At 44.9% G+C, this 25,648-nt stretch overlaps 1 protein-coding gene across 5 annotated transcripts in view; it reads left to right on the plus strand.

Annotated features, from left to right (window-relative positions):
• The window catches only part of ATF2 (activating transcription factor 2), a 105,552-nt gene that overhangs the window by 29,077 nt on the left and 50,827 nt on the right, over nucleotides 1-25,648 (plus strand). For all 5 annotated transcript variants that reach the window (XM_066575807.1, XM_066575810.1, XM_066575811.1 and 2 more), the window contains one exon: nucleotides 6,309-6,395. In XM_066575807.1, coding sequence (XP_066431904.1) covers nucleotides 6,309-6,395 — 87 coding nt within the window. The remainder of the gene's footprint in view (nucleotides 1-6,308; nucleotides 6,396-25,648) is intronic.

Genomic DNA, 25,648 nt, shown 5'->3' on the forward strand with positions numbered 1-25,648 from the left:
TGCGGCCGGCGCTCCCATAGAGGAGAGCGTGGCCGCAGCGGAAGAAGAAAAAAAATGAACATGCTGCGGCCGGCGGCCAGCTTTGCTGCGACAGATTTGCCGTCCCATGTGGACGTGATTTCTGAGAAATCACGTTCACATGGCTGGCCAATGCCGGGATTAGCGGCCGCAGGCGGATTCGCAGCGGCTAAATTCCGGACGGAATTTCCGCAGCAAATCCGCCCAGTGTGAACCCAGCCTTATGGGTTTGTTAAACCTGTCAATGCCATATTAAACCACATGTCTATTGTGCACTTCAGCAAGATCCTTCGATGCACCGGAACGCTTCCTCTTTTCTGCAGTGTTCCGCTATGTGTGTTTCTCATTTTCTAGTGTTAGATCCCACATAAATGAAAATTGCACACAGCGCATTAGATGACATAAACAGCATTAGAATCGCAGTTCATAAAAGGTTTTACATTATACGTCATACCAAAATTTACAGAAAATTCTCATTTCATGGCAAAGTGGCACATATTACATCTCAGTCCAGCACATTTATATGGGACGACCATTGGCTCACTCCTGATTGGTTCTGGAGGCTTTTTAATATCTGTTCGTGTATTTATTTGACAGGCTACAATTAAGAACAAATGCAAAGTGTTTATTTTATGAGCAACAATGTGCTTTTTAATGGATTTTAGCAATAAAGAAGGCTTATATGTTTATGCAAGCTGGATGTCCGCTGCAGACTCTTCTCCGGAGACGGCCAGGATCACCGAGGACTCGGCATTGTAGTGGATGAGCCTATCCGCATCTTCTGTGCTGTGCCTGTCTATATGTGACTGCAGACTGACTACTAGTAGACTTGGGGTCCTATATGAGTTTCCTGGTAATGGATGCCTCAAACTTGAAATCTGGGAAGTGTAGATGGAAAAACTGCTAATGTAGTCTCATGACGGCAGGAAGTCCTCCAGGCCTTCTGACGGAGCTGTGGATGGTGCATACTGGATCTGGCCATGAGATTATGCTGCTGATCAGTCGGCTAATCCAGTGATCAACGTGCCAGACTAAACTTGTAGATCCGGGAGACAGTATTGGCTTGCCGGAGTGACAGAGGATCGGCCCCATTCGACTGATCATGTAACGCTGCGTTTAGACCTAATGATTGTCGTTCAAACAAAATTGCTAAAATGAACTAAACTGAATGATGATCGTTTGGTTTAAACCCGAGCCGATGAATGAGAATTGTTGACTTTTCATTCATTGTTCAGCTTCAGGTATCATAAAAGTCATCGTTGGCTCACTCACTTCTCGTTAACGTTTAAGCGCTCCCCGCTACATCTTGTACTAAGAATTAGAATAAGAGTGCTGAGCGAGAAGTGAGCGATTCTCAGTAATGATCTGCGATTCTCAATGATGATCTGCCCATCTAAACATTCTGCATGCGTGCAAACGATTGCTAACAAGTTAGCGGTGACGTCACTCGCTTGTTCAAATGAGAATCGGCTCGCCTAAAAGGACTCTTACACAAGTTTCAGCCGCCTGCGACTGAGTATTTTCAGTCTGCTGACGGTCGTCACTCACCGTCGTTTGTACCTAAACCTCAAATGATGGCCAACTGAAAAGGTCAAAAACCACAATTTCTGCCAACATTTATCCCAAGTGCATGGACAACTTAGGCCGCCTGTGCATGAATAGGTTGGGTTCCGGCAGCGGAATCCAACCCTGTGCCCGGCGGTGACACCACGTACCTGTCAGTGCAGACGGCCTTCTGTAGTGAGGATGTTCTGGCCAGCGAGCCGTCAGAGATGCGCAGTACAGATTTTACCACACTGTCGCTAGGCGATGATGCGGATCTGCAAAGCTGCTTGCGGAAGGGCCGCTAGACGGATGGCTTCCGTTGACTTTTGTCGCCCCCGACATGGGAGCTTTTCAGGGAAATCTCAATGGCAGAGGAGGTCTGACACTGGATTGGAAAGGGTTAATTATGTGGATGGACCCTTATAATAGAGGAGGATCTCCCAGATGTTTATACTGATTCTAGTAATAAGGCCGCTCTCACACAAGTGGCTGTAAAAACGCAGCGTTTTACTGCGTGCAGAGATGCATTTGTATGCGGCTTCGTGCGGAATACGCAGGAGCAATGAGGCAAGCAAACTGAGGATGTTACAACTTATCCCCCCCCATAGCAATTGCGTAAAAAACACTAAAACAAAGTATTGTGCGTGCAATTGCGTATTTACTGCTTTATTACCCATGCCATTCATTTCAATAGGCGATTTAGTGCATGAAATACACGCCGCAAATAGGACATGCTGCGTGCGATTTTGCGTGTGCGTAAAAAACACTACGCAAAAACGCTAGTGTGAAAAGCCCCATTCAGATGCTGTAGCCTTGGTGCTGCGTATTATGTGCGCATGAGTAATGTGCAGTAAAAAAACCAAAAACGCTTGTGTGAGAGTTAACGTAACATTTTTTTTCCGCTTTTTGCTTTTCTGTAGATCACTGAATACAATAGTATCTACTCCACATTCTTGTAGCCGTTATGGGGAGCCCCCCCCGATCTGTATACTCCTACATACTTGTATTCCCCATGTCTTTGTTTCTTTCTTCTTTGTAAAGCTCGCCCTCTAGTGTCCAGCTGCTGAATTATTAAAATAAACAATAATGGTACATTTTGCACAAAATTATTTGAAAATGAGCTTTGATAATTAATGATCATTCTAATTTTTATTTTTTTAACTATTTTTAAAGAGATTTTCTCATGAAGTCAGCCCCATGTCAGATCTGGTTGCATCAGGCTTCAGAAATCACCAGCGATCTGCAGTTATTACAGGGTGAATGAAAAAGAAGGGTGCAAAAGTGAAGCTGATGTCTTCATACATGAACTTACATACAGCAACCGGCATGGCATGAAGAGATAGAAGAACTTGTCAGGTATTTAACGCACCTTATAGATGCTCCATGTTGGCGCCGTTGGTGACACTGCAGATGTCAAGTCGGTAGTCCAGTTCTGCCGAGACATATCCCTGCTTATCCTCAGTTATCGATCCGATTACAATGGAGATGTGTTGCTGTAGGTCATCTAGTGTCACCAATGCACCCATAATGAACGTCTAAAAGGTGCCTTAAAGGGGTTGTCTCGCGGCGAACATCAAAATTTTACATTAGCCCATTCCCCCTGTCACCCCCTGGCATAAAATAGCATTTTAAAGCGGTTTTTAAACCGCTTGCTACTCACCGATGTGATGAAAGATGAACTTATAAAATTCTTCTCCCAAGATGGCCGCCGATCCTTTCCCAGAGATGCACTGCGGTTTTCTCCCATGGTGCACTGCGGGTCTTCTCCCATGGTGCACCATGGGCTCTGTGCGTTCCATTTCCGATTCCAGCCTCCTGATTGGCTGGAATCGGCACACGTGACGGGGCGGAGCTACGCGATGGCGCGTAGAAGGGGGCAGAGCCAGAACGCCGCTCGTGCCTGGACCGTCCAGAAGGGAGAAGACCCTTCTGTGCAAGCGCGTCTAAAAAAGCAAGAAGACCCCGAAATTAGACGGAGCCATGGAGACGGGGACGCCAGCAACGGAGCAGGTAAGTGAATAACTTCTGTATGGCTCATATTTAATGCACGATGTACATTACAAAGTGCATTATTATGGCCATACAGAAGTGTATAACCCCACTTGCTTTCGTGAGACAACCCCTTTAAATACCTGAAGTGTTCTTCGATCTTTTCAGATCATTCTGGCTGCTGTATGTAAGTTCGTATATGAAGACATCTGCTTTACTTTTGCACCTTCCTTTTGAATCACCTTGTATGTTTTCTTCTGCAGAGAAATGTGATATTGCATGTAATATGTAGTCATGGCGGTGTGCCGGATCATGAGCCACTACTGATAGCTTCTGGCCATCTCGAACAGGAACTCCCATCCCCCTTCCCGCTTGACATCTTGAAAATGGGGCAACCCTTTAACCTCTGAAGGACCAAGCCCTTAAGGACCACAGAAGTGCGTCGTGGGATTAAACCCCCTGCTCCTGTCTTCTCCTTTCTCAGGTACATAGCACTCAATGAGCTCTATGTACTAAAAAGTAAAAGTGGAAGTGTTTCTTCCACTACACGAGCCGGCGATCATCTGCAGAGCTGCAGGGTTCCCAGCAGACCCTGATCAGCTCTACCACTGACTTTTGTCACTACAGGGGGATGTTTTCCTCTTTAACTGGGGCTCCCATGAAAGTGTCAAATAAAAAAAAACAAAAAAACATGTGAATGTCCCCCAGAGGTCTTTAGGCACTATTATCACTGCTATTGGCCAGACATGTGGCAAGAGATTGTCCTTTTAGCTTACATTAGGCCCACTGTATGCATTTTTCTCCCACTGTATTGAAAGATACGCGTTGTGCGTTCATTTACAATTGGACTCAGTGGCAGATATACCCAACTGTAATATTCAGCGGCATTCTTAAAGGGTCGTGACAAATATGGGCGCCTATAAGAGTTCAGATTCATCTCTATGGGACTGTCTTCTTTCTCTGCGCAGTCCCGTAGATATGAATGAAGTGGCATTGCACATGCTCAACTGCTGCTCCGTTCATATAGGTTGACTGGGACCCATTTCTTGGGATTGGTGGGGTTCCCAACAGTCAGACCCCCACCAATCAGCCTTGTCTCTGAATTAGGAGGATTACATTCTAATGGAGGTTTAAGCTATAATCTTGTAAATCTTGCACCTCATGTGGACCTTTTAAGAGCATCTACAACTCTGGCCCAGTGTAATGCGCCGAAATAGTAAAGGGTGACCCCAATCTTTCTCCCTGGATGACCCCATTCCTTCAGTGGAATTTACTGTGCAAAAACAGAAAAAAGCCCCTCTTTAAACCTTTAATAACACAGAGATTATTTCATATGGAAACACGTGGGAAGCCCATGACAAGGCTGCTAGGGGGGGTTGTATAAAATATGGTTGAGGGGCGCCATGAACCGTGGAAATGACTGCTGACAACTGCAACAATATTTTATAGTTTTACATTTTTTGAAAAGTTGTATAACTTTGGTAACACTTTCTGGTTTTACACCTACTTGTTATTGGAAACTGCAGTTAAAGGAGTTTCCCAGGACTAATGACCACTCCTCAGGATAAGCCATTAACATCAGAAGGGTAGGAGTCCGACACTTGGCATCCAAGCCAATGAGCTGTTTTTCTGAGCTACTGTGCAGCAGCCTGGAATGATACTGAGAGCTCAGTCCCATTGACTTAGAAAGGGTCTCAGCTTGCAGTACCATTCTGGGCCACTGCACGGTGTATGGAGGTGTGTGTTACAGTGCTGCAGCCCAGCAAAACACCTGTCTAGTTGTCATCTGAGCTGTTGTAGCAGGGCAGCAGCATAGGTCTCGGCTTGAATTAGCCTGTTCACACGATCGGAGGTGCGTGGTGCGTGTTTTCCAGCTCCCATTGGAGTCTATGGAAAGCAAGCACCAAAGATAGGTCAGTTCCCATCTTTTCACGCACCAAGGACCTTAGATGCGAGTTTGCATTCGCATGTCCTATCTTTTATAGGTGCGAGCTTTTTGCACGTCTAAAATTCATTCATCTGAATGATTCCATAGGACCATTAGTTCTTATAGAAGCGCTTTCTGTGTGCACCTCTAATGTGTGCAAACCGCACTTGTGAATGAGGCCTTAGGTATAAATGGAGAACATGCATTTCCACATTAACGCAATATGAATAAATCATAATATTTGCCAAAATGTTCTAGAGAGTGTGACTGTAGGATCTTCAAAATTGTTCTACTTAAAGCAGTTGTGTCACTTCTGGCTGTTTTGCTGCAGAAAGCAGACAGCTCCGTAGATTGCTCAGTGGCCTGGGTCGGTACTGCAGGTGAGTCTTATTCGCTTCAACAGGACTTGGTCCAACCTGGTCCATTGCGTAATGTATGGAGCGTTTTGCTTCCTGCAGCAATAAAGCTACAACCATTTAAAGCAGAACCATCTCTTAATTTAGGCCAAGAGGTAAAATCTACCAATGCAGACAAAATGTAGTATTATTTGGCATCCACACAAATGAATGAATATAATACATGTAGCTGGTCACTAATTGAGTTTATTAGGACGTCCATAATGGTGAACCCCCATCACCCTATGATATACATATGCTTACTTGGAAAATGTCTGTCCTGATTGGGCTTATTGAGTGGCCTAACTTGCCCTTTAAAGTCGCGAAGACATCCGATCATATAATACCTTTCTAATGGAATACAAATATTATATTATGAGACGTTAGTAATGAATTTATCACGGTTGTCAGTTCTGTCTTCTGCTCTTCCACAGATTGTCCGACCAGTCACCGTGGTGCCTACTGTCCCGGGGATTCCAGGCCCTCCATCTCCACCACCTGTTCAGTCAGAGGCAAAACTGGTAACTTATCACCTATGTATGTGGGGCTTGTGTTTGTATAATTATGTCACCCATGCACTTATTACATCTGTCTCGGACGGTTACTCTAACGGTTCCCTACTAGAAGAGCTCTATCCTTCAGAACGGAAATTATTCAAACTTTTTATTAGTTTTCTGCCTCGTTGTGGTTCCTGAGATTTAGGGGACCGAACCGTATTGAAGTGTTTGTATATTATATGTCCATGATGAAAATGTCCAATGCAATCAGAGAATGGCGGTATGGATGTGCATGTGTAAGTAATTGCGCAGGCCTCTGGGCAGCAAGGTCTCAGTCTGTGGACCACTTTCTGAGAAGACTTATATTTAATGCTTCAACGGATATAAGTAAGTTTGCTCTGTTCCTGCGTCTCCAATAAGTGAACCTGATGATGTGCCACCCATGTGACATCAAGGCAAAATGGCTGCATGAACAAGTGACTTTTCACTCCTAGCGATGTCACATCCCGTGGATGTCACTTTTTTACAGCATTTGTGAACCAGTGGACCCAAGGATTGACAGTGTGGAAAGGCAGCAGAATTATTAAAGGGGTTGTCCTATGAAATGCAGTTATTCCATATCCACAGGATAGGGGATAATTGATCAGTGGAGGTCCAGCTATTGGGAGCGCACAGATCACGGGAATGGGGTTCCTGAAAGTCCAAGGATGAATGGCACAGTGACCATGCATCCTGTGAATCGGGATGACTTCATGTTCTGTGACAACCCCTTTAAGGTAATTATATTATAAAGTTTTTCTTGTCTTTCCATTTTATCTTCATTGGATGATATTTACTAAGCTAAGTGCGCCAGAATCCTGGCTGAGTCCTCCAGAAGTCAGGTGACCACTGCATCGAATTGGAGGCTGCTATGCTAACATCCTGAACGCCTGGCATAATGGCGCCCAGGATGAGAGCGCTGATGCCAGGAGTTCTCCCTGCATTGAAAACATCACTTATGTATTATACTCCCTTTCAAAAGAATGGGGTTCATATTCGCGCAAGATTTGTAAGTCTCGCTACACACAAATCTCATGCAAGATTGTTGGCCGTCACGAAACACTACTTTATTCTTCAAAAAACCCTTATATTGCTGATCATTTCAATTCTGTTATATAGTCTACTGCAAGAAAACCTCCGACTGCCGCTACTTGTAAGAAAAGGTTGTTTGCTCAGAAGTCATGATGCACAGTATTTGGCAGTAGCATTTGGATGCCAAAAAAGGCTAAGGTGGTACGTTGGCCGACGTGCGGTCATTTACACCGGCAGCGTACGAGTCTATTCCTTGTACTCGCAGACTGGGTTGTGGTCTGTAATATGCCGTTATTAGATGACGAGGCTCGCGGTGCTACGTAGTTATCTCTTCCCGGTCTATTATCTATAGAGAAGATGATTGCTGTCAGTATGTGTATGTGGTCATCTTTCCATCATACATACAGGCTGCTGTGGAGACAGATAAAAACTGTGTAAAAACTGATAGATCGATGGAGACCCAATCGTTGGGAATCCCACTGATGCCAAGATCGGAGATCTGGCTGATCTCCATGGGAATGGAGTGCAGGTTGCTCAGGCTCAGCACCGCTCCATTCATTTCAATCAGCGTGCCGGAGATTACTGAACGCTTTGCTTGCTGCTTTGTGTTTTGTAATCTCCAGCACTCTCACTGAAATGAATGGAGCAGCGGTGTGTCTATGTGACCTCCACTCCTTTCCCTTGGAGACCAACAGGACCCCCTTCTAGGGATTGGTGGAAGTCCCAGCAGTTGGATCTCCGCCGATCTATGAGTTCTCACCCATCCTCTGGATGGATGAAAACTTGAAAAAAGAATCTTGTCTTCTTAATACCCCTTTAATGCTGCTTATAGTAGAAATCCACCTTAAGGCTAGGGCTGCATTATGACATTTGGCTGCAGTAAAATCACGGGCTACTACAATCTCAATATTTCCAGATGTAGTGGACGTTTCCTGGTGGGGGCTCTCTTGCAAAATCCTTCTGTTTCACTGTGGATTTTGCTGCAGTTTTAAAAAACAAAAGGTGACATTCGCAGTGAAAATCCACAAGATTCAGCATACTGTGGATTTGAAGCGTCACATCATGCTCATATTTACGTACAGAATATTTTTTACTAGGTGTGGATGGAGTTTTGAAAATCCCATCTACATGTATTGTACTTTACATTACCATGGATTTTCACTGCATAATCCAAATCACAAAACCGTAGAAACTATGCCTTGTGTGAATGTCGCCTAACCATGTCAGATTTCCTGTAATTCTGGCATGACTTTTTCTTTCCCCCATAGGGAAACATTGAGGTCTTGTGATGGTTGATTTTAACACGATGTCACATAATCAAATGTTACCGTAAAGTCCTCACCTAATGCGTTCTCTTATCTGTCACAGAGACAGATCATCTTCTCCCTTGTCATTAAAGGGACCCCGTCATACTGAAAAAGCTGTGAAATCTGCAGGTTATAGAGCCGGAGATGAGCAGAGTGATAAATGGGAACTTTTTTGACAAAACTAAAAACTAATGAAACAATAACTTGGGGCGGAGAGGGGGCAGGAGCTCAGAGCACTGCTCCCGGCTCTTCCAGCCTCCTCCCCCTGCAGAGAGGGACGCCGTATATCGGCTGGCGTGAATACCCGACCGATATACGGTCATCTGAATAAGCCCTTAAAGGAGATGTCTCGAGGAAGCAGTTAATTTTTTTTTTTGCCCAGTCCCCCCCATTAAACATACATTACTAAGCCCCCCTGTAAATGACATTTCTAGCTGGTTCGTACTTACCGTTCCAGCGTTTCAGCAACTTATAAAAGTTTCCTCAAGATGGCCGCCGGCTCTTTCCCCGTCGCTCGCTGCAGCCCGACGTGCGCGCTCCCGAGACGCCGCCAGCTGTGTCTCCATGGCAACCGGACGCATCGCAGCCGCCGACCAGACGCCCCGCAGCCGCCGACCAGACAGCAGGTAACCGGCGCTAGCCCCCGGCTCCCCAGCGCTAGACCCTCAGCCCAGGTGAAGGCCCCGGAGCCCAGCGCTAGGTTCCGGAGCCTAGCGGCAGCCCCCCCCCGGCGCAGCCCGGCCTAGCGACAGCCCCCCCCGGCGCAGCCCGGCCTAGCGGCAGCTCCCCCCGGCCTAGCGACAGCCCCCCCGGCGCAGCCCGGCGCAGCGGCAGCCCCCCCCCGGCCTAGCGACAGCCCCCCCATCACAGCGGCAGCCCCCCCCGGCCTAGCGACAGCCCCCCCATCACAGCGGCAGCCCCCCCCGGCGCAGCGACAGCCCCCCCGGCGCAGCGGCAGCCCCCCCCCGACCCATCACTTACCTGGGACGCTTCTCGGGGCTGCTGGGCTGGGCTTCTCCGCTGGGCAGCTCCAGTTTCTGCACCTTCCTCTAACAGAGGATGGTGCAGAATGGCCGCTTCAGCGCGCTCCCGAGCAGTGACAGCTCGTCTGCGCATGCGCAGAAGAGCTGTAGCGGGGAGCACACTGAAGCGGCTCGCGCTGAGCAGAAGACCGGACTGCGCAAGCGCGTCTAAAAAAGCAAGCTGCCAGCGAATTTAGACGGAACCATGGAGACGAGGACGCTAGCAACGGAGCAGGTAAGTGAATAACTTCTGTATGGCTCATATTTAATGCACAATGTACATTACAAAGTGCATTAATATGGCCATACGGAAGTGTATAACCCCACTTGGTTTCGCGAGACCACCCCTTTAATGACAAGCTAGACTGAAACTTTTTTAACAAAACTATATATTAGTTAAAGGAGATGTCCCGCGCCGAAACGGGTTTTTTTTTTTTAAACCCCCCCCCCGTTCGGCGCGAGACAACCCCGATGCAGGGGTTAAAAAAACCACCCGCACAGCGCTTACCTGAATCCCGGCGGTCCGGCGTCTTCATACTCACCTTCTGAAGATGGCCGCCGGGATCCTCTGTCTTCGTGGACCGCAGCTCTTCTGTGCGGTCCACTGCCGATTCCAGCCTCCTGATTGGCTGGAATCGGCACGTGACGGGGCGGAGCTACACGGAGCCGCTCTCTGGCACGAGCGGCTCCATAGAAGACTGCTGAAGACCCGGACTGCGCAAGCGCGGCTAATTTGGCCATCGGAGGCCAAAAATTAGTCGGCTCCATGGGAACGAGGACGCTAGCAACGGAGCAGGTAAGTAAAAAACTTTTTATAACTTCTGTATGGCTCATAATTAATGCACAATGTATATTACAAAGTGCATTATTATGGCCATACAGAAGTGTATAGACCCACTTGCTGCCTCGGGACATCTCCTTTAACTTGGCTTCTCCAGCTCTATCCAGGAAAGCCATAAGGGAGAGTCAAGGCAAGACTCGTGAAACAGCATCCAGGAAAACCATAGTGGAGAGTCTGCTCTACGACACACTGCCTGCAGATTATATATCTCATTGGTCTCCTTAGAATGTGTGACGAAACTGGTTCTAGGCTATCTGAAAGCAACTCTTTAAATTACCTTCCGTGCCTAGAGAAGCAAACATGGCCGAACTGCTTGTTTGACTACCCAATATACCATGTATATTACTGTGTTTCCCCCTTGTCTTATATTAATTTTAAGAGGCACTAGGGGATGTCTTATTATACTTACCTAGCAGGCTTGGTCTGGGTCCCTCCCGTTGCTGTCCACAGCTCCGACGCACTTCTGATTGGTTCTTCGACCGCTGCTCAGCCAGCCAATGCAGCTCTGGATTAAACAATGTGATGGCTGTGATTGGTTTATATCCAGTGCTACATTGATTGGCTGAGCATCGGTGAAAGAACCAATTAACAGCCATCGCATTCTAGAGGTGGGATTTATGTATTGGCTGAGCCGCGGTTAATTGCAGCTATCGCATTGGTTCATCCAGCACTGCATTGATTGGCTGAGCAGCGGTTGAAGAACCAATCACAGCCATCGCATTTATGAATCCCGTAACCAGGAAGTGATGTTGTACGAGCGGCTGAGGACTGCGGGAACTGCGCCGAACCTCTAGAGAGCAGCCGGAGGGACCTGAACTGAGCCTGCTAGGTAATGCATTTTTTTTCCAATGTAGTGTAATTAAGGCTTATTTTTGGGTTAGGGCTTATATTTCAAGCCTCCCCGAAAATGAGGCTAGGGCTTATTTTCGTGGTAGGTTTTATTTTCTGGAAAACAGGGTAGCATGCATGGGTACTCTAAGCCACTACATGCTGCTCTGACTGGTCAGCACTGATCATGGGGGCAACACTGGCCAATCAAAGCAGGTTTAGTATCTTAGACTAATAATTATGGGGGGAATTAAAGGAGCTCTGTATAGCTCTGCGTAATCCAAAGTGCGCTGGAGTGAAATGTGCCAAATATTTATTAATAGGCGCACACTTGTTAAACATTTGTGGGCGTCTATGCAGCAGAAAGTTAAATCTGGTGTGGCTTTATGTTCTAAATGATACTAGATTCTGGTGAAAATGATAGTAAATATGTTGGGACACTGACCCCGCCCCTTACACTAAGCCCCACCTACTTAAAAAAAAATTTAAAAAAGGAAGGATGGCGGAAAAAGGGCAAAAAGCTGCAAATGTTCGTACAGATATGGCTTTTTTTGGTCAAAATTTTGGCACGACCCTTTTTTAAATGCTTTTGAAGCACAAGCCCTATTTCTTTCTGACAGTGTAATAAAGCGGGGCGGTGTGGGATAATCCTAGTTTTGGTTATTTCCGACGGGATATTCTTCTAGTTCTGATCACAGCTGAGATGGGCACAGGTCCCCTGAGGCTTGTCTACGTTAATCCTATTAGCTCTAAGCTAGAGTGGAAATTCTGGTGTTGTACGTTCAGGTCATTAGCGACTCTGTAGTTTTTGTTTTTCCGTTCACATCAACCACTTCAGATCATTCGCACAGGAGGAAAATAATTCCATGCGTCATGCGTGTCACTTTCCAGTTAGTGACGGTAAGTGCACATCTCTACTTTTTTATCTCTGAGCACTCTACTTAAGAAGGAGCTGGAAGGGAGGGAAGAACAATCAATAGGACATTAAGTGTAGTTCTGCCCCGGTGGGATCCGCCATGTAAAGACTTCTGTGACAAACTGTGAGTTATCTTTCTGCACACTATGATGCCAATAGGTTTACCGCGGGAAGCTTCTATTGAGAGCTGACGGAGGGCAGGTTGGCGTCTAGTCAGAAAGCGATATTAAGTTGGTTGAGCCCGGCATGGAACCTTGTGTTCAGCAGAATTCTCCTGACCTGCCTCTCCGCATGCCAAGCTCATCAGCAAACACCTAATGAACCCCCCCTCGAAACAGACCCGTTCCCAACCTACTTCATTTTCCCCGTGTCCTCTGGGGGGGGGGGGGAAGGAGAGACAAGACTTCATGAGGACTGATGATGCTGCAAAGACCACAATAATGATAATTAACTTGCTGAATTTAGAAGATTATGCTGTTAATTAGTTGCAAAATAAAGATAAGTAATAGAGCAGCAGATGGTCGGATAACACCCAGGAGAAGGAGGGTTATTACCCTGATGAGCTTTTGTGGCAGATATGAAATATGAATCTGACTTTTTCCTGAGTTGTTCCTAGAGAATATTACCTGCTTTCCGTACGCTGATGATGGAGCGACCTAGTCCTACCAAATTTTGACAGATGTCTGAGGGGTTTGTTTTCAAGGGTACTTAGTGCACAACTAACAATATTCTCCATGTAGAAACGCTAATGAGAAAAACGTTTTACGAGTTCGGTATATTATCAGTGTCCTACTTCCACAAAGGGAGGACAGAAGCTTGGATATAGGGTTTCCAATCATGTCTATTCTGTACATGAAAAATGAGGTGCATACAAGTTTTAAGGTCTCCGAATTGTTTTTCTAATCTACTTACCCCAGAAAGATGGAAGTATTGTCACTTCTCAGCATAGTCTCCCGCTTGACGTACACAATGTTGATGCATGGTCGCTGCAAATGCTTCTTTAGGGTTCTGTTTTGGTCGTTGGGAAATCACTGATAGAAGAGCAGCACAACTAGAAAATGTGCAACCATGGAAGTGTTCTTCATAGTTGGAAAAAGCCAAAAATTGCTCGGTCCAAGGTCGGGTGAGTAGGGAGCTTGAGGAACAATTTCAAAGTTGAGCTGAAGCATTGTCTTGATATATTGGCGGCAACAAGGAGGAAACTTTCCGTATCTTCAAGTCTTCACGCAGTTTCTGTACAGTGCCTACAGAAATGCCAACTTTGCAGGCATTCTTTTCCATAACTATTTGTTCCACTTGCTTAATAATGTCATCGGACCGGCCGGTGGGTGGCCAAAGCTTCTTTGGTTCATTCTTACATGATGCTCGGCCATCTTAGAACAGTCACACTCAAGAAGGCACATTTTTCACGTCCATGACCCGTTCACTGCACGTATCACTCAACTGATGCAAGTAAAAAAAAATATTGCATTGTACATCGTTGTGGAATTTCAATGCAAAGTCTGCACCCGAAATTCTGTAACAAGTAGACGGTGTGAATTCACTCTTAGGCATTGTCCACCATGCCAGATTTGTTGCGCAACAGACACCAACAGAGCCGGGAGGACCTTATGGGGCCCATTGAGTTTGGCCAAAGGGCCCGTCATTTTGAAAGGAAAAGTAACACTGCAGGTAGCGTTATTTACTGCTTCTAGGTGACAGAATATGCAAATGAGGCTTTTTAAAAATTTCTCCAACATAGATGTAAAAATGGCTTTAGATATCTTGTTTAGTGACGCTATGAACATATACAACATATACTTGTAACATCCGAGGATCCATTTGCAGTAAAGAAGTGATGGGTTGCTTCTGGGTAAGAATAGTGTAGTTGTCTACCATGTTCTGTATAGCAGAAACCAGCCCGACAAAGGCCAGGATGACTCTCTTGGGCCTATAGATACTTTGACACATACGAGGCGGTACCCACAAGAAACAGGGCTCTTCTTCTGGTGGACGGGCTGCTAATAGTACCGGCTTGTGTTGTTAGGTGAATGTTTACGGAAACCTGAGGCGGTACACCAGCCGACATTGTTGGGAAGGTTGTGTTTGGTTCCAGTGATTTTTTTTTTTTTTTCCAATGACTTGTTTAGTTTTTTGTCTATTTTAATATGGCTGATTCATACGAACAACATGCAGCTGTGAGTTTTTGTTTCCTTTTCCACTGCTCAAAACACTTGTAAAAAAGTCACGCAGAGCAAGATGAGGTGAAGATAGAGGGAGAGGCGAGGGGTTCATGATGTTTTTTGTCAAAAATTGCTTAAAGCTGCCTGTTGACGAGCGATGATCCGTTGGCAATAAATTGCCGGCGGATCACACTCTGCAAAGCTTTCCATAGGATTACTATGAAAAGCACAGCGCCGGCATCCACAAGCGGAGAATCATAGCGATTTCTCCACTCGCGGGATTTAAATTGTGGCATGCTGCGATAGGCTCACCGCGGAGAATCGAGGCAATCTATTCGATAGGCTAATTTCGGAGACCTGTCACTGCTTCCCCCTCCTCCACCGCGCCTCGGCCGTAGACAGGGGGCCTAACACGATAGGTGCGTTGTCATGATGGAAGAACCAGTTACCTGTTTGCCCACAGAGCGCTGAGTGTTCAGCAGTTTTTGACAAACATCATAAAACCCTCGCCCTCTATCTTCTCCTGATCTCGATCTGTGCAACTTTTTTTTATTTACAAGTACTTTGGGCAGTGGAAAAGAAAACAAAATTTCCCAGCGGCACGTTGTTCATATGAATCGGCCATCGCAAAATAGGTGAAAAACTGAACCACTCGTAGAAAAAATCACTAGAGCTGAACGCAACCCTCCCCAACAATGTCAGCTGGTATACCGCCTCCGTAGGGTTCCGCAGACATTCACCCAGCAACAGTAGTCTGTACTAGTAATATCCGGCCACCAGGAGAAGAGTCCTCTTTCTATTGGATACCCCCTCATATAACAGCCGGTTTCTGAGCGCATACGCCAAACGTACACTGCTGTGTGGATTCTCCCAAAGCGGGTATCTCTTTCCATAGAGAGAAGGGGATAAGCAGCTTCCAGACACCTGGTGCCCCTTATCTCCTAGTGGGAGAGCATCAGGAATACTGAAATCCAACATGCTGAACCCTTGCTCCCTCCGATGTCAACAGCCCGGCTACCTCTCCGCATAGTAAACTGATGTCTGATGCCATGGACTGTCATCTTACATGTATGACGAGCTTGAATCACTTCCCAACGCATAAAACTGCGCCGAATAGTGAAGTTGTAAGGCCACTCCCACACAAGCGTTGGTAAAAATGCTTTGTTTTGTACACAGCATCTTCCTGCGTGCAGAGTGGCGTTTTGGGGCATATTTGCCTGCTTTTTTACTGCCTATTTTTGGCCAGTAACAACGCAGACAAGCAATTCTTTACCACATTCTTTACGCCATTCATTGCAGTGGGCGATGCAGTGCGTGAAATACACGCTACAACGCTGAAAATAGAACATACAGCGTGCGATTTTGCACGCGTTAAAAAAGCTAGTGCGAAGACCTCATTGAAATGCATGGAACCTCAGTGCTGCGTATTACGTGGTTAAAAAACCGATTGTGTGAGAGTGTCCGAAGCAAACACTACTGTCTTCAGGCAATGGCTATGGAATAAAGTAAACAGTATATACAGTGTGCATGTCATATTTTCCGCCACGTTGCCCCAATACATAAAGCACACATTTCCGTGTACGTTTTTCGTCCTACTGTGCGCTTTACGTCATTTTAGCTACTTGATTTGCTGCCAGATCTGTTGAGCAAATAACAGTTTGTGAATTCAAGTAAAAAAAATAAAACTAAAAGCCTCCTCTAAAGCAGCGCTCGTATTAAACCGTACGCACAGTTTTGTAAGCGCCATTAACCCTCAACTGTTCCCAGTAGGGCCAGCAACATATTGCTCTGGAGGGGTTTAAAGATTAAACAAATCTCATTGTGTACATTTATTTAATTTAACAAATCTTAAGGGGGAGAATACTGTTCTCCGTTTTGCCCTACAGGGCTAAGTCACACCTAATCAGTTCCTTTAAACTGTGCGAGGCGGTGACATATAGCTCATGTCTGTCAGACCATACGGTATATGCTGTGTGATCCGGGCGCACAAGGAGATGATGAGGAATCATGGCTGCTGCTTCCTTGCATGAGATTACAGCTTTGCCCTGCAGTCATTCTTCAACATAATGATTTTTAGGCATTTTTCACCGGCCTGCGTGAATGCTAACTGAGAACCATTTGTTTCGAAGACATATCTTGTGCTGCTCTTGAATTACTAAGACTGCATTTTTGGCGTCTAGGTTTATTGTATATGTTGCGAGCATATCGACAGCCCATAATGGCCATATTTGTACCAAAAGCATATACAGGGTGTCCAAAGAAATACCCAACATGCGGCCAAAAAGCATCTTTCCAGCATTGCACATGGTACTTGTATGGAGCACGCTTGTTCTAGCGCTAAGACAAATTGGGATAAAATGCATTTATTTAGCGGTGGAAATTTAAGGGGTTTTCCGTGTTATTTCTTTTATATAGTTTTATGCCCCCATGCCCTAAACTATATAAAAGTAATGTACTCACCATGGCACAGGACCGCCAATTCTACTGGCCACTGCCTCGGCATCTGAAGGCCTGGTGACGTGCCTTAACCCTTTCAGGACCGTAAATGATTCAATCAAATTTGTGTGCAGTTTAAAGCTATGGAACAAAAATATGGAAACAGTGTATGAAACGCATGCGATTTTTAATCACTAAGCTGTCCTTTTGACCCCTGCTTGGCTGAGAGCTTTCCCGCCATATTTGTGTTTACTTCACCTCTTGCCCTGCTCTGGGTGGTTTTGGGAACTGACTGGTAACAGCAGCTGAGTGGCGCAAACCCCTGACCAATGAAACCTCGTTGCTCGGGCATCTGTGTCATATTACCGCCACTTAATATTACATAGTAACATAGTTCGTAAGGCTGAATGAAGACAATGTCCATCTAGTCCAGCCTGTCTATCCTCCTGTGTTGATCCAGAGGAAGGCAAAAAACCCCAAGAGCAGAAGCCAATTAACCCTTTTGGGGAAGAAATTCCTTCCCGACTCCCTAATGGCAATCAGACTGTTCCCTGGATCAACCCCTAATGGTTCCTACCTGCCTGTATACCCGGATTATCAATTAACCTAAGATTTATAACCTATAATATCCTTCCTCTCCAGAAAGACATCAAGTCCCCTTTTAAACTCCTCTATGGATTTAGCCATCACCACTTCCTCCGGCAGAGAGTTCTTGCATATTGATATGCTAGTATTGTGAAATATGATTTCTAGTCCCATGTAACTTTTTTGTACAGTGTTTCCATATTTTTGTCCATCCTCTGTATGTCTCTTGGTCGTCAAATGGTTAAATCTGTCACGTGGGCTTCTAATGTAGTAGCTCATGGCAGGTTTACAGGACGTCACTGATAATGTCCTTGTCTGGCCTCCTATTGGCTGCAGTGGTCATGTGGACGAACAACCCACTTCATTGCTGCTACCGAAGTAGAGGACGCAAGCGACGGAGGGGAAGCAATGCGCAGAGGAAGGTGAGTACGTGTGTTTTTTATTTTCACACACTCTTTGTCCCCCCCCCAACTACCACCACTGAAAATGCCACAAATTAATTAATGGTCAGTGGAATAAAATGCACCCACCGACTAAGGGGTCATGTGACAATCACAGCAAGGAATGAATGGCTTGATGACTTGCCATTGGAGCAGCATAAGCGGGCTTGGTACCAGCACGGTCACGCTCCACTGTTCCACACACATATCCTTGTGCAATGCTGGAAAGATCTCTTTTTGCCCCTGGATAGGTATTTCTGTGGACACCTTGTAGTTTAGGCCAGAAAGCACTGGTACAGTATGACTTTGTTGCTTTTTAAAACTATATTAGTAAACCAACAATTGTATCCCGTAAAAAAATATCGGTGGCAGAAGTATACAACTGTAAATCTTTTCTCCTTTGATCTCATTGCTGCCGCTATGCAGTTTGCCCAGTTTCCTCCTTATAGTGGTTGTCAAGTCAGTCAGCCCCTTTCAGAATGCTTCACTCGGGGTAAATAGTTGATCACCCTGGGTCCCATTCCCACCATTCTGGCAAACCGTTGATTTTGCCGAGTGAAGCCACGGCCGTCCAAACTTTTACCCTGCAGCAATCGCAATTTAATGGCCGCCCTGTAATACAAGGCCAACACAATTTTCACCATGTGACTGTTCCAAGTAACAGAAACGAAGTAATCTTGTAGATATGATACTTTTCAATGGCTAACAAAAATACATAATGTTACAGCGAGCTTTCAGATCTTCTGTGGACCCAAGCCTGAGGAAGGGTCCATGGAAGGGTCGATAGACGGGAAAGCTTGCTGTAACATCATGTATTTTTGTTAGCCATTAAAAGGTATCATATCTACAAGAATACTTGGTTTCTCTTGCTGGGATCAATCACACTTTGCTCTACTGGCTAACACCGTACCAAACCCTTTTTTTCGTTTTACCTATTAAAGTCTGCCAGAACAGGAGCCGCTCTTATAGGGCAGCTTTCAGTTTGGAGCCATGGAGGGGTGTTCTGAGTGGGGTACCTTGCTCTCCGACATTCATATGCCCTAATAGAGCATGAGAGCAAGGATTGTGATCTTGGCACAGTCTCTTTTTAACTTCCTGACCAATTGCATTTCTGGTTACTTTTGGGTTTAAAGGGTCTGATCCATACACATGTATGTAAACCAGAAATTACAGTGTGACTTCAGTTGACCCCAATATCTAGAAATCTACAATTGCCTACAAGGGCCATGTTGGCTTAGTAGATAAAACTGTTGCCTTCCAGCCGTGAGGTTCTGGTTGTGAATTTGTATGTTCTTGAATGGGTCTTCTCATTTTTCCTCCTATATTCCTAAGCGATGCTGAAAATGACCTGAAATTCTCAGGATAGGTGATAAATGTATGATTGCTGGGGTCTCACCATTGGGATCCCCAGGGATTACAAGAACGGCATATCCCAAGTCCCGCTAGTGAATGGAGTGGCTATGCATATGTGTAATCACCACTTAATTCACTGTCTATTGAGATAGGTGAGTGAGACCGGTTTCACATCTGCATCAGAACCTTCAACCGGAGGTTCAGTCACAGATCTGTCTGAAAATACTGAAATCAAAAGCCCAGCATGCAGCGCTTTTTCTTTTGTCCTGGGCGGAAAGCAGGTGGTCTCCATTATAGTCAATAGGATCCACCTGGCGCTATTCAGTTCCGTCCAGAGACAGAACTGTTCACCCTCAGGGATTCCCCTTTCCTGCTCCCCAAACTAAGCGAGAAAGCGGAATCCCCATCACAGATGTGAAACCACCCTGATTTATTCAGTTATTTCCCTCAGTCCCAAAGAAGTAAATCTTGGCGTCATTACACACCGCCACTCTATTCACTAGGGGGTTCCAGCATTCAAACTCCCAGCGATCATACATTTTTCACCTATTCTTCAGTCAGGTGATCAGTGTTTTTGGTGGGATGACCACTTTTATTCGCTTCCTATGAATTCACCACCTCCTGTGGCAACCCGTTTAATGAGTGGAACAGGTTGCCACGGGAGGTGGTGAGTTCTTCCTCAATGGAAGTGTTCAAACAGAGGCTGGATAGACATCTGTCTGGGATGATTTAGTGATCCTGCATTAAGCAGGGGGTTGGACCAGATGACCCTGGAGGTCCCTTCCAACTCTACTATTCTATTAAATTGCCTTGTTTGTCTACATGGTTTGGCTGGGAGGGGTTCTACAGTAGCTGCCATGACCCAGTAGTGAATGGGTTGGAACAACGATGGCTGGGCCCCTTTCTCCAAGATCTCAGGGCCTCTGTATGCTCTGCCTCTATATGATGTACATCCTTACATTAAGGGAAGTGAGATATTTTCAGTGGAGTAAGCCTATGATAACTTTTATGTGGCATTATTGCTATCAGCATGTAGAATAGGCAATGAAGACCAGATTATCAGCATATTTTAATGATCTAGAGCCATCGTGTAGATAACACCGCTTCTATTGATTTTTTTTTTCTATTCTTGCAAATTGCTCTGTGCCCACCTGGCACTACTACCATTCCCTATACCACACATATATATGTCAATGCATTAAAATTCGAAAGGCATAATTAATTCTGTACAGCGTGATTAAATCATCATCTTAATTGGCATAGTGAGATTAATCTGGAGATGAAGATGACCTACATTATGTGCACGACTATGTACACCACATAGCATGGACTTAATGGCCATTTCAAAGATGAATTTCCTCCATAACGTGGAAACCCTGCATGTCAGCTCATGGAAATAACGAGGGAAAGGTCACTGACAAATGCTTAACCTCATAACTCCTGAGAGCGTGTCTGCTTTTACTAACAAACCTCTAGTAATAGACAAAGACAAGGGACAAATCCTCTTGGCCTTCTCCGGGACCTCAACACAAGCTCTGTTGGAAGGCTATGGCTGTAGACAAATATTGACCATTTCACGTCCGGGGTTTGGTGTTTGTTCTAAAAGGCATTGAGTTTGCAAATCAAATACGAAGGTCTAAATAATGGATCTGCTGCCTAAACTACAAGTATACCAAACACATTGCCTGATTTGCCAACCCATAAAGTACTAAGAGAAAATATAGATGTCTTATTTAGGCGTTTGACACACTTGTGTGTCCAAATTTTGCCCGAGAGGCTCCCGCGCAACTCTCATCGGACAACACACAGACAGCTGTCCGCGTGCTGCCCGGTATACGGATGGTCTGCATATTGACATGCATTTGCATGTCCTAATTCTCATTCGTGATACGCACAACAATAGGGTATGTCATGAGTTTTTTTCACACAGGCATTCTGCATAGCCCTGTAGGCTATAATGGGTCTGTGCGCTGTCCGTGAATTAATCTGGACAGTACACTGACCCAAATACCATAGTGCACTGGGGGTCGTAATAGTCCTTTTACATGGGCTGAGTCCTCGAGCAGATGTAACAAGCACCGACTGATGCGTATGTTGACTGGCGCTCACTTCAATGCTTTACACAGGCTGAGAATTGGCTTATGGGAAAGAATGATTGCTACTATGATCGTTCACCCTGATAGGCTGGCTGTACATCCTGTTCACACGATGTTCCGCCGATCAGCGAGTATTCTTATGCCCACTGAAACTGAACAATCAGCCAACAAATATCGAAGATTAGATATTAGACAGTGAGGGTGATGAATGAGTGGAACAGGTTGTCACGGGAGATGGTGAGTTCTCCTTCAATGGAAGTGTTCAAACAGAGGCTGGATAGACATCTGTCTGGGATGATTTCGTGATTCTGCATTGAGCGGGGGCGTTGAACCCTGTACAGAGGTCATTGTACAGGGAGGCGAAGGAGGTGAGCTATGACCATCACCTATTGTGAATGGTGCATCCTGTGTTATCTTTATATATAGGCATTACCTGTCATTGTAATCCTGCCTGTGAGAGGTCTACTGAAAAGTTTTCTCTACAGAACAGGAAGTGTCAGACTGTTACGAGGATCCGCTTTTATTTGGAAACGGCAAGATCTCTGTTTTTTGTTTTTTTTTAAATTTTATTTAACGACCTCAAAAATTTGCACCACCATTTAAAACGGTGATTGATGTGAACAATGGGTCGTTTTCCAGTGATACATTCAGGAAATATTTTGCGGTTGATTCTCTTTTTTTTATCAATGATTTCCTGTACTTGTCGTGTAAACTCTTAATTGGATAGTAAAAGTTAGTGCAGCATTGTTTAATGAGCTATGGTTGTAATTGGGACTTGAGAGTAAGCGGTGACGCTGGGGCCTCAGCTGGTGACATCTAGGTTGCACAGCTAATCTTGCCTATTGAGGTCGAATTTGAAAAGCCATTTATTTAATTCATACCACTATAAAATTGTAGCATCCCGGACTGGAGAGGTCTTGGACTATTTCATCTACTCCTCCATTGTAAAGTGTTCGTAAGATTCATGTTTCTTTCCTGAAACATACTTTTAATTACATCTATTCTCCACCCTTTTCCCAGTATTTTTGACAGATTTGTTGCAGGTCAATGGAGAAAGTCACTTACCGTTATGCCAGGCTCACACGCAATGTTTTACCACTGTATGAAACGGCCTATAGACCGTGGCATTAAAGGGGTTGTCCGGTTAACGGACAATATTGCAGCCATAGCTTTGATTGGCTTAAAATAACAAATGGAGCTGTACTTACCTGTCTTCTGCCACATGAATTCGGCATTGTCGCTGCATTGTCCTCTCGGTGATCGTTGTGGCAGATGACGTCAGCAAAAGTTACCTGACCGCTGCAACATCACCTCCCATTCTCCTGTTATCAGCACTCATATCCTGGGCGCCATGATGCCAGGCATTCAGAATGGAAACGCCGCAGCGGTCAGGTGACTTCCGCTGATGTCATCTACCACGATTATTACAGGGAGAATGGCGGGGCAGCAGTACTGGATCCACGTGGCAGGGGACGGGTAAGTACTGCTCTTTATTTTAAGACATTTGGAGCTATTGCTGCAATGTTGTCCAGTAACTGGACAATCCCTTTAAGAACTTCTCCACCTAAATGCATTTTTTGCAATTCTTCAGCTTGAAGGGGGGATCCAGCAATCTATAGGCCATATATATCAGATCAGTGGGGTTCCGCCTCTCAGGATCCCTGCCGATCAGCTAATTGCTGTGATCACCGCAGCCTCTTTATTTGTGTGCTTCTGAGCACAATCATGTTTGTACTCAACGCGTTACTGTTTCTAGTGGTCAGTCTGAGTACTACGAGCTTGTTCCATTGAAGTGAACGGGATCAGATCAGATTGTGATAGGCCATCAATTTTTAAAAGCTGGATAGCCCCTTTTAAAGGGGTTATTTGATCAGGGCAACCACTTTCCATATGTCCCATTGGCACATATGGATGCCTTAGATGGGGTCTCCTGCTCCATATGTCCTATTAGCGCATATGTGTGACACAGATGGGGTCCATGCGTAGGATGCTCCTCTATTAACCAGAGCAGAAGTTGGTGTAAAGTGCATCTTCTGCTATTTAGTACTCGGCTCCTCCATGCATTACATGGCTGCCTATCCAATTTTCTTTGCCAGCAGCATCTCTTTGTAGGTTTCAGTCGCTGGATCAGCCCGTCACCAGTCAGTCCTCATGTAGAGAAGGGATTTTCCAGATGTGACAATCCTTTTAAATGGGCTGTCTAAGATATTGGAAAAAAAACCCAAAGAAACCCGAAAGACCTCGTTATAAGTAAATGACATCAATGACATACATTTCAAAATCCGACCATACTTGCATTGGCACCCGTAAAGTCGTTTACCTGTTATGGTGGTTGTCAGGAAAGGGACCATTCATGAATAAATTTTTCCAATGATATGAGCAATTTAGGGTGGTTTCACATCTGTGTGGGGGTTCCAGTTTTTGGCTCCATTCGGGAAGCAGGAAAGGGGAATCCCCTTGCCAAATGGCTCTGTCTTATGAGTGAACCGAACAGTGCCAACCGGATCCATTGACTATAAAGGGGTCTGTTGGGTTTCCGTTCAGCTGCCCGGTTTCTACCAGTATTTTGTGTTGGATCTGCAGTGGAACCTCCGACCCTTATCCCTCAGTGCGGTGGGAAATATTTTCTTTCCACTGTGATACATGTATTTTTCTTGGACCATAGTAAAGTAAACGTTATAATCCTTTTACCACCAAGAATATTCCTGAATCATGAATGATGCGTTTTCTGAACAACGCGGCAAATTTAAGAAACCAGTTATTTTTAGTACCGTAAACAAAACAATAGATAATAAAGATATTTTGGATCATTAATAATAGTCTGCTTTATATATTATAGATTTTTTCTCGTACTGACCTCACATTTAACACTTTTAGTGAATATTAACTCCTTAAGGAGCAAGCTTTTTTGTACCTTAAGGACCAGACACTTTTTAGGGATTTTCCTCATGTGATGGTTTTACTGTCCTATTTTTTTTCCTTCAGCTACCCAAATTATTTTCGCAGCGTTTTTTTCCCCGTGACATATAGGGCAATTTTTTTTTTTTTTTCTAAAATATCTTTTTCACTGACTTTTTTTTCAGTTTTTTAGTTTTATTGGGGGTAAAATGCTAAATCAAAAAATAATATTTTTTAACATTTATAGTTCTTTTTTTAAAATTGAGTATATTTATGCTAAAATAAAGTGCAGGAACGGGTTCCTCTATTTCTTTCAGACGTTTTGATATGTAGTATGTATGGTTTTGGTTTACAGGGCACATACAGCGACGGTTTTGGTTGGCATCGGCTTTGGGTTGTTTTCTTTCTTATGTACATATTGTTGTATTCTGTAATTTTTATTTACTGATGTATGTAATTACCGTATATACTTGAGTATTAGTCGACCCAAGTATAAGCCAAGACAATAAGTTTCACCACAAAAAACTGGTAAAACTTATTGACTCGAGTATAAGCCGAGCTATACTCGAGTATATACTAGGTAAAAAAAAGTTCTGAAAAACTAGGCTTATACTCGAGTATATACAGTATGTTTTTTACCATCTATGTCCCACATGATGTCATATAAGACCTCTGGGGGACATTCACATGTTTGTTTGTTTTTTTCTATTTGACACTTTCCCACTGTAGCGGGGGGCATCCATAGGAGCCGCATCCATTGAAGCCCCAGTTACAGGGGAAAGCAACCCCTGTAGTGACATTAGTCACTGGCAGAGCTGGCCAGGGTTTAGTATGACCCTCCAGCTCTGCTGTAGCAGGGAACACCGGCGGTCCCATGACCCCCCGGCTCCTGCAGTGGAAGAAACCCTTCCACGTTTACATACACAGCGCTCAATGAGAGCTGCCTTCTGCTCTGGGTTATCAGCTGTCACTAACAGCTGACAACCCCTCCTTCCTCTGATTGATTGCAAAGCAGGAGGCTTAAAGCACCGCCGTAATTTTACTATCGGCGGGGTTTTAAGCCCAGGACCATGAGCCGTATATTTACCGCGCCTGGTCCTTAGTAGGTTAAAACTATTAAAAAAAACACACTTCCAGAATTCAAAAGAAAATTTTATTACACATGCCATAAAACAGCAAAACCAAGAAAAAATGGCACATAAACCAAATATATGGCCAAATCACAGGTAAAATGCACAATCATAGGTAACTCTGATGTATAGGATCGCTGCCCACAATAATAGAAGTCAAGTGCAAATGCAATATGTACATATCCTACTGAT

The sequence above is a fragment of the Eleutherodactylus coqui genome, chromosome 8 (genome assembly GCF_035609145.1).
Source record: "Eleutherodactylus coqui strain aEleCoq1 chromosome 8, aEleCoq1.hap1, whole genome shotgun sequence".
In the NCBI taxonomy this organism is placed as follows: domain Eukaryota; kingdom Metazoa; phylum Chordata; class Amphibia; order Anura; family Eleutherodactylidae; genus Eleutherodactylus; species Eleutherodactylus coqui.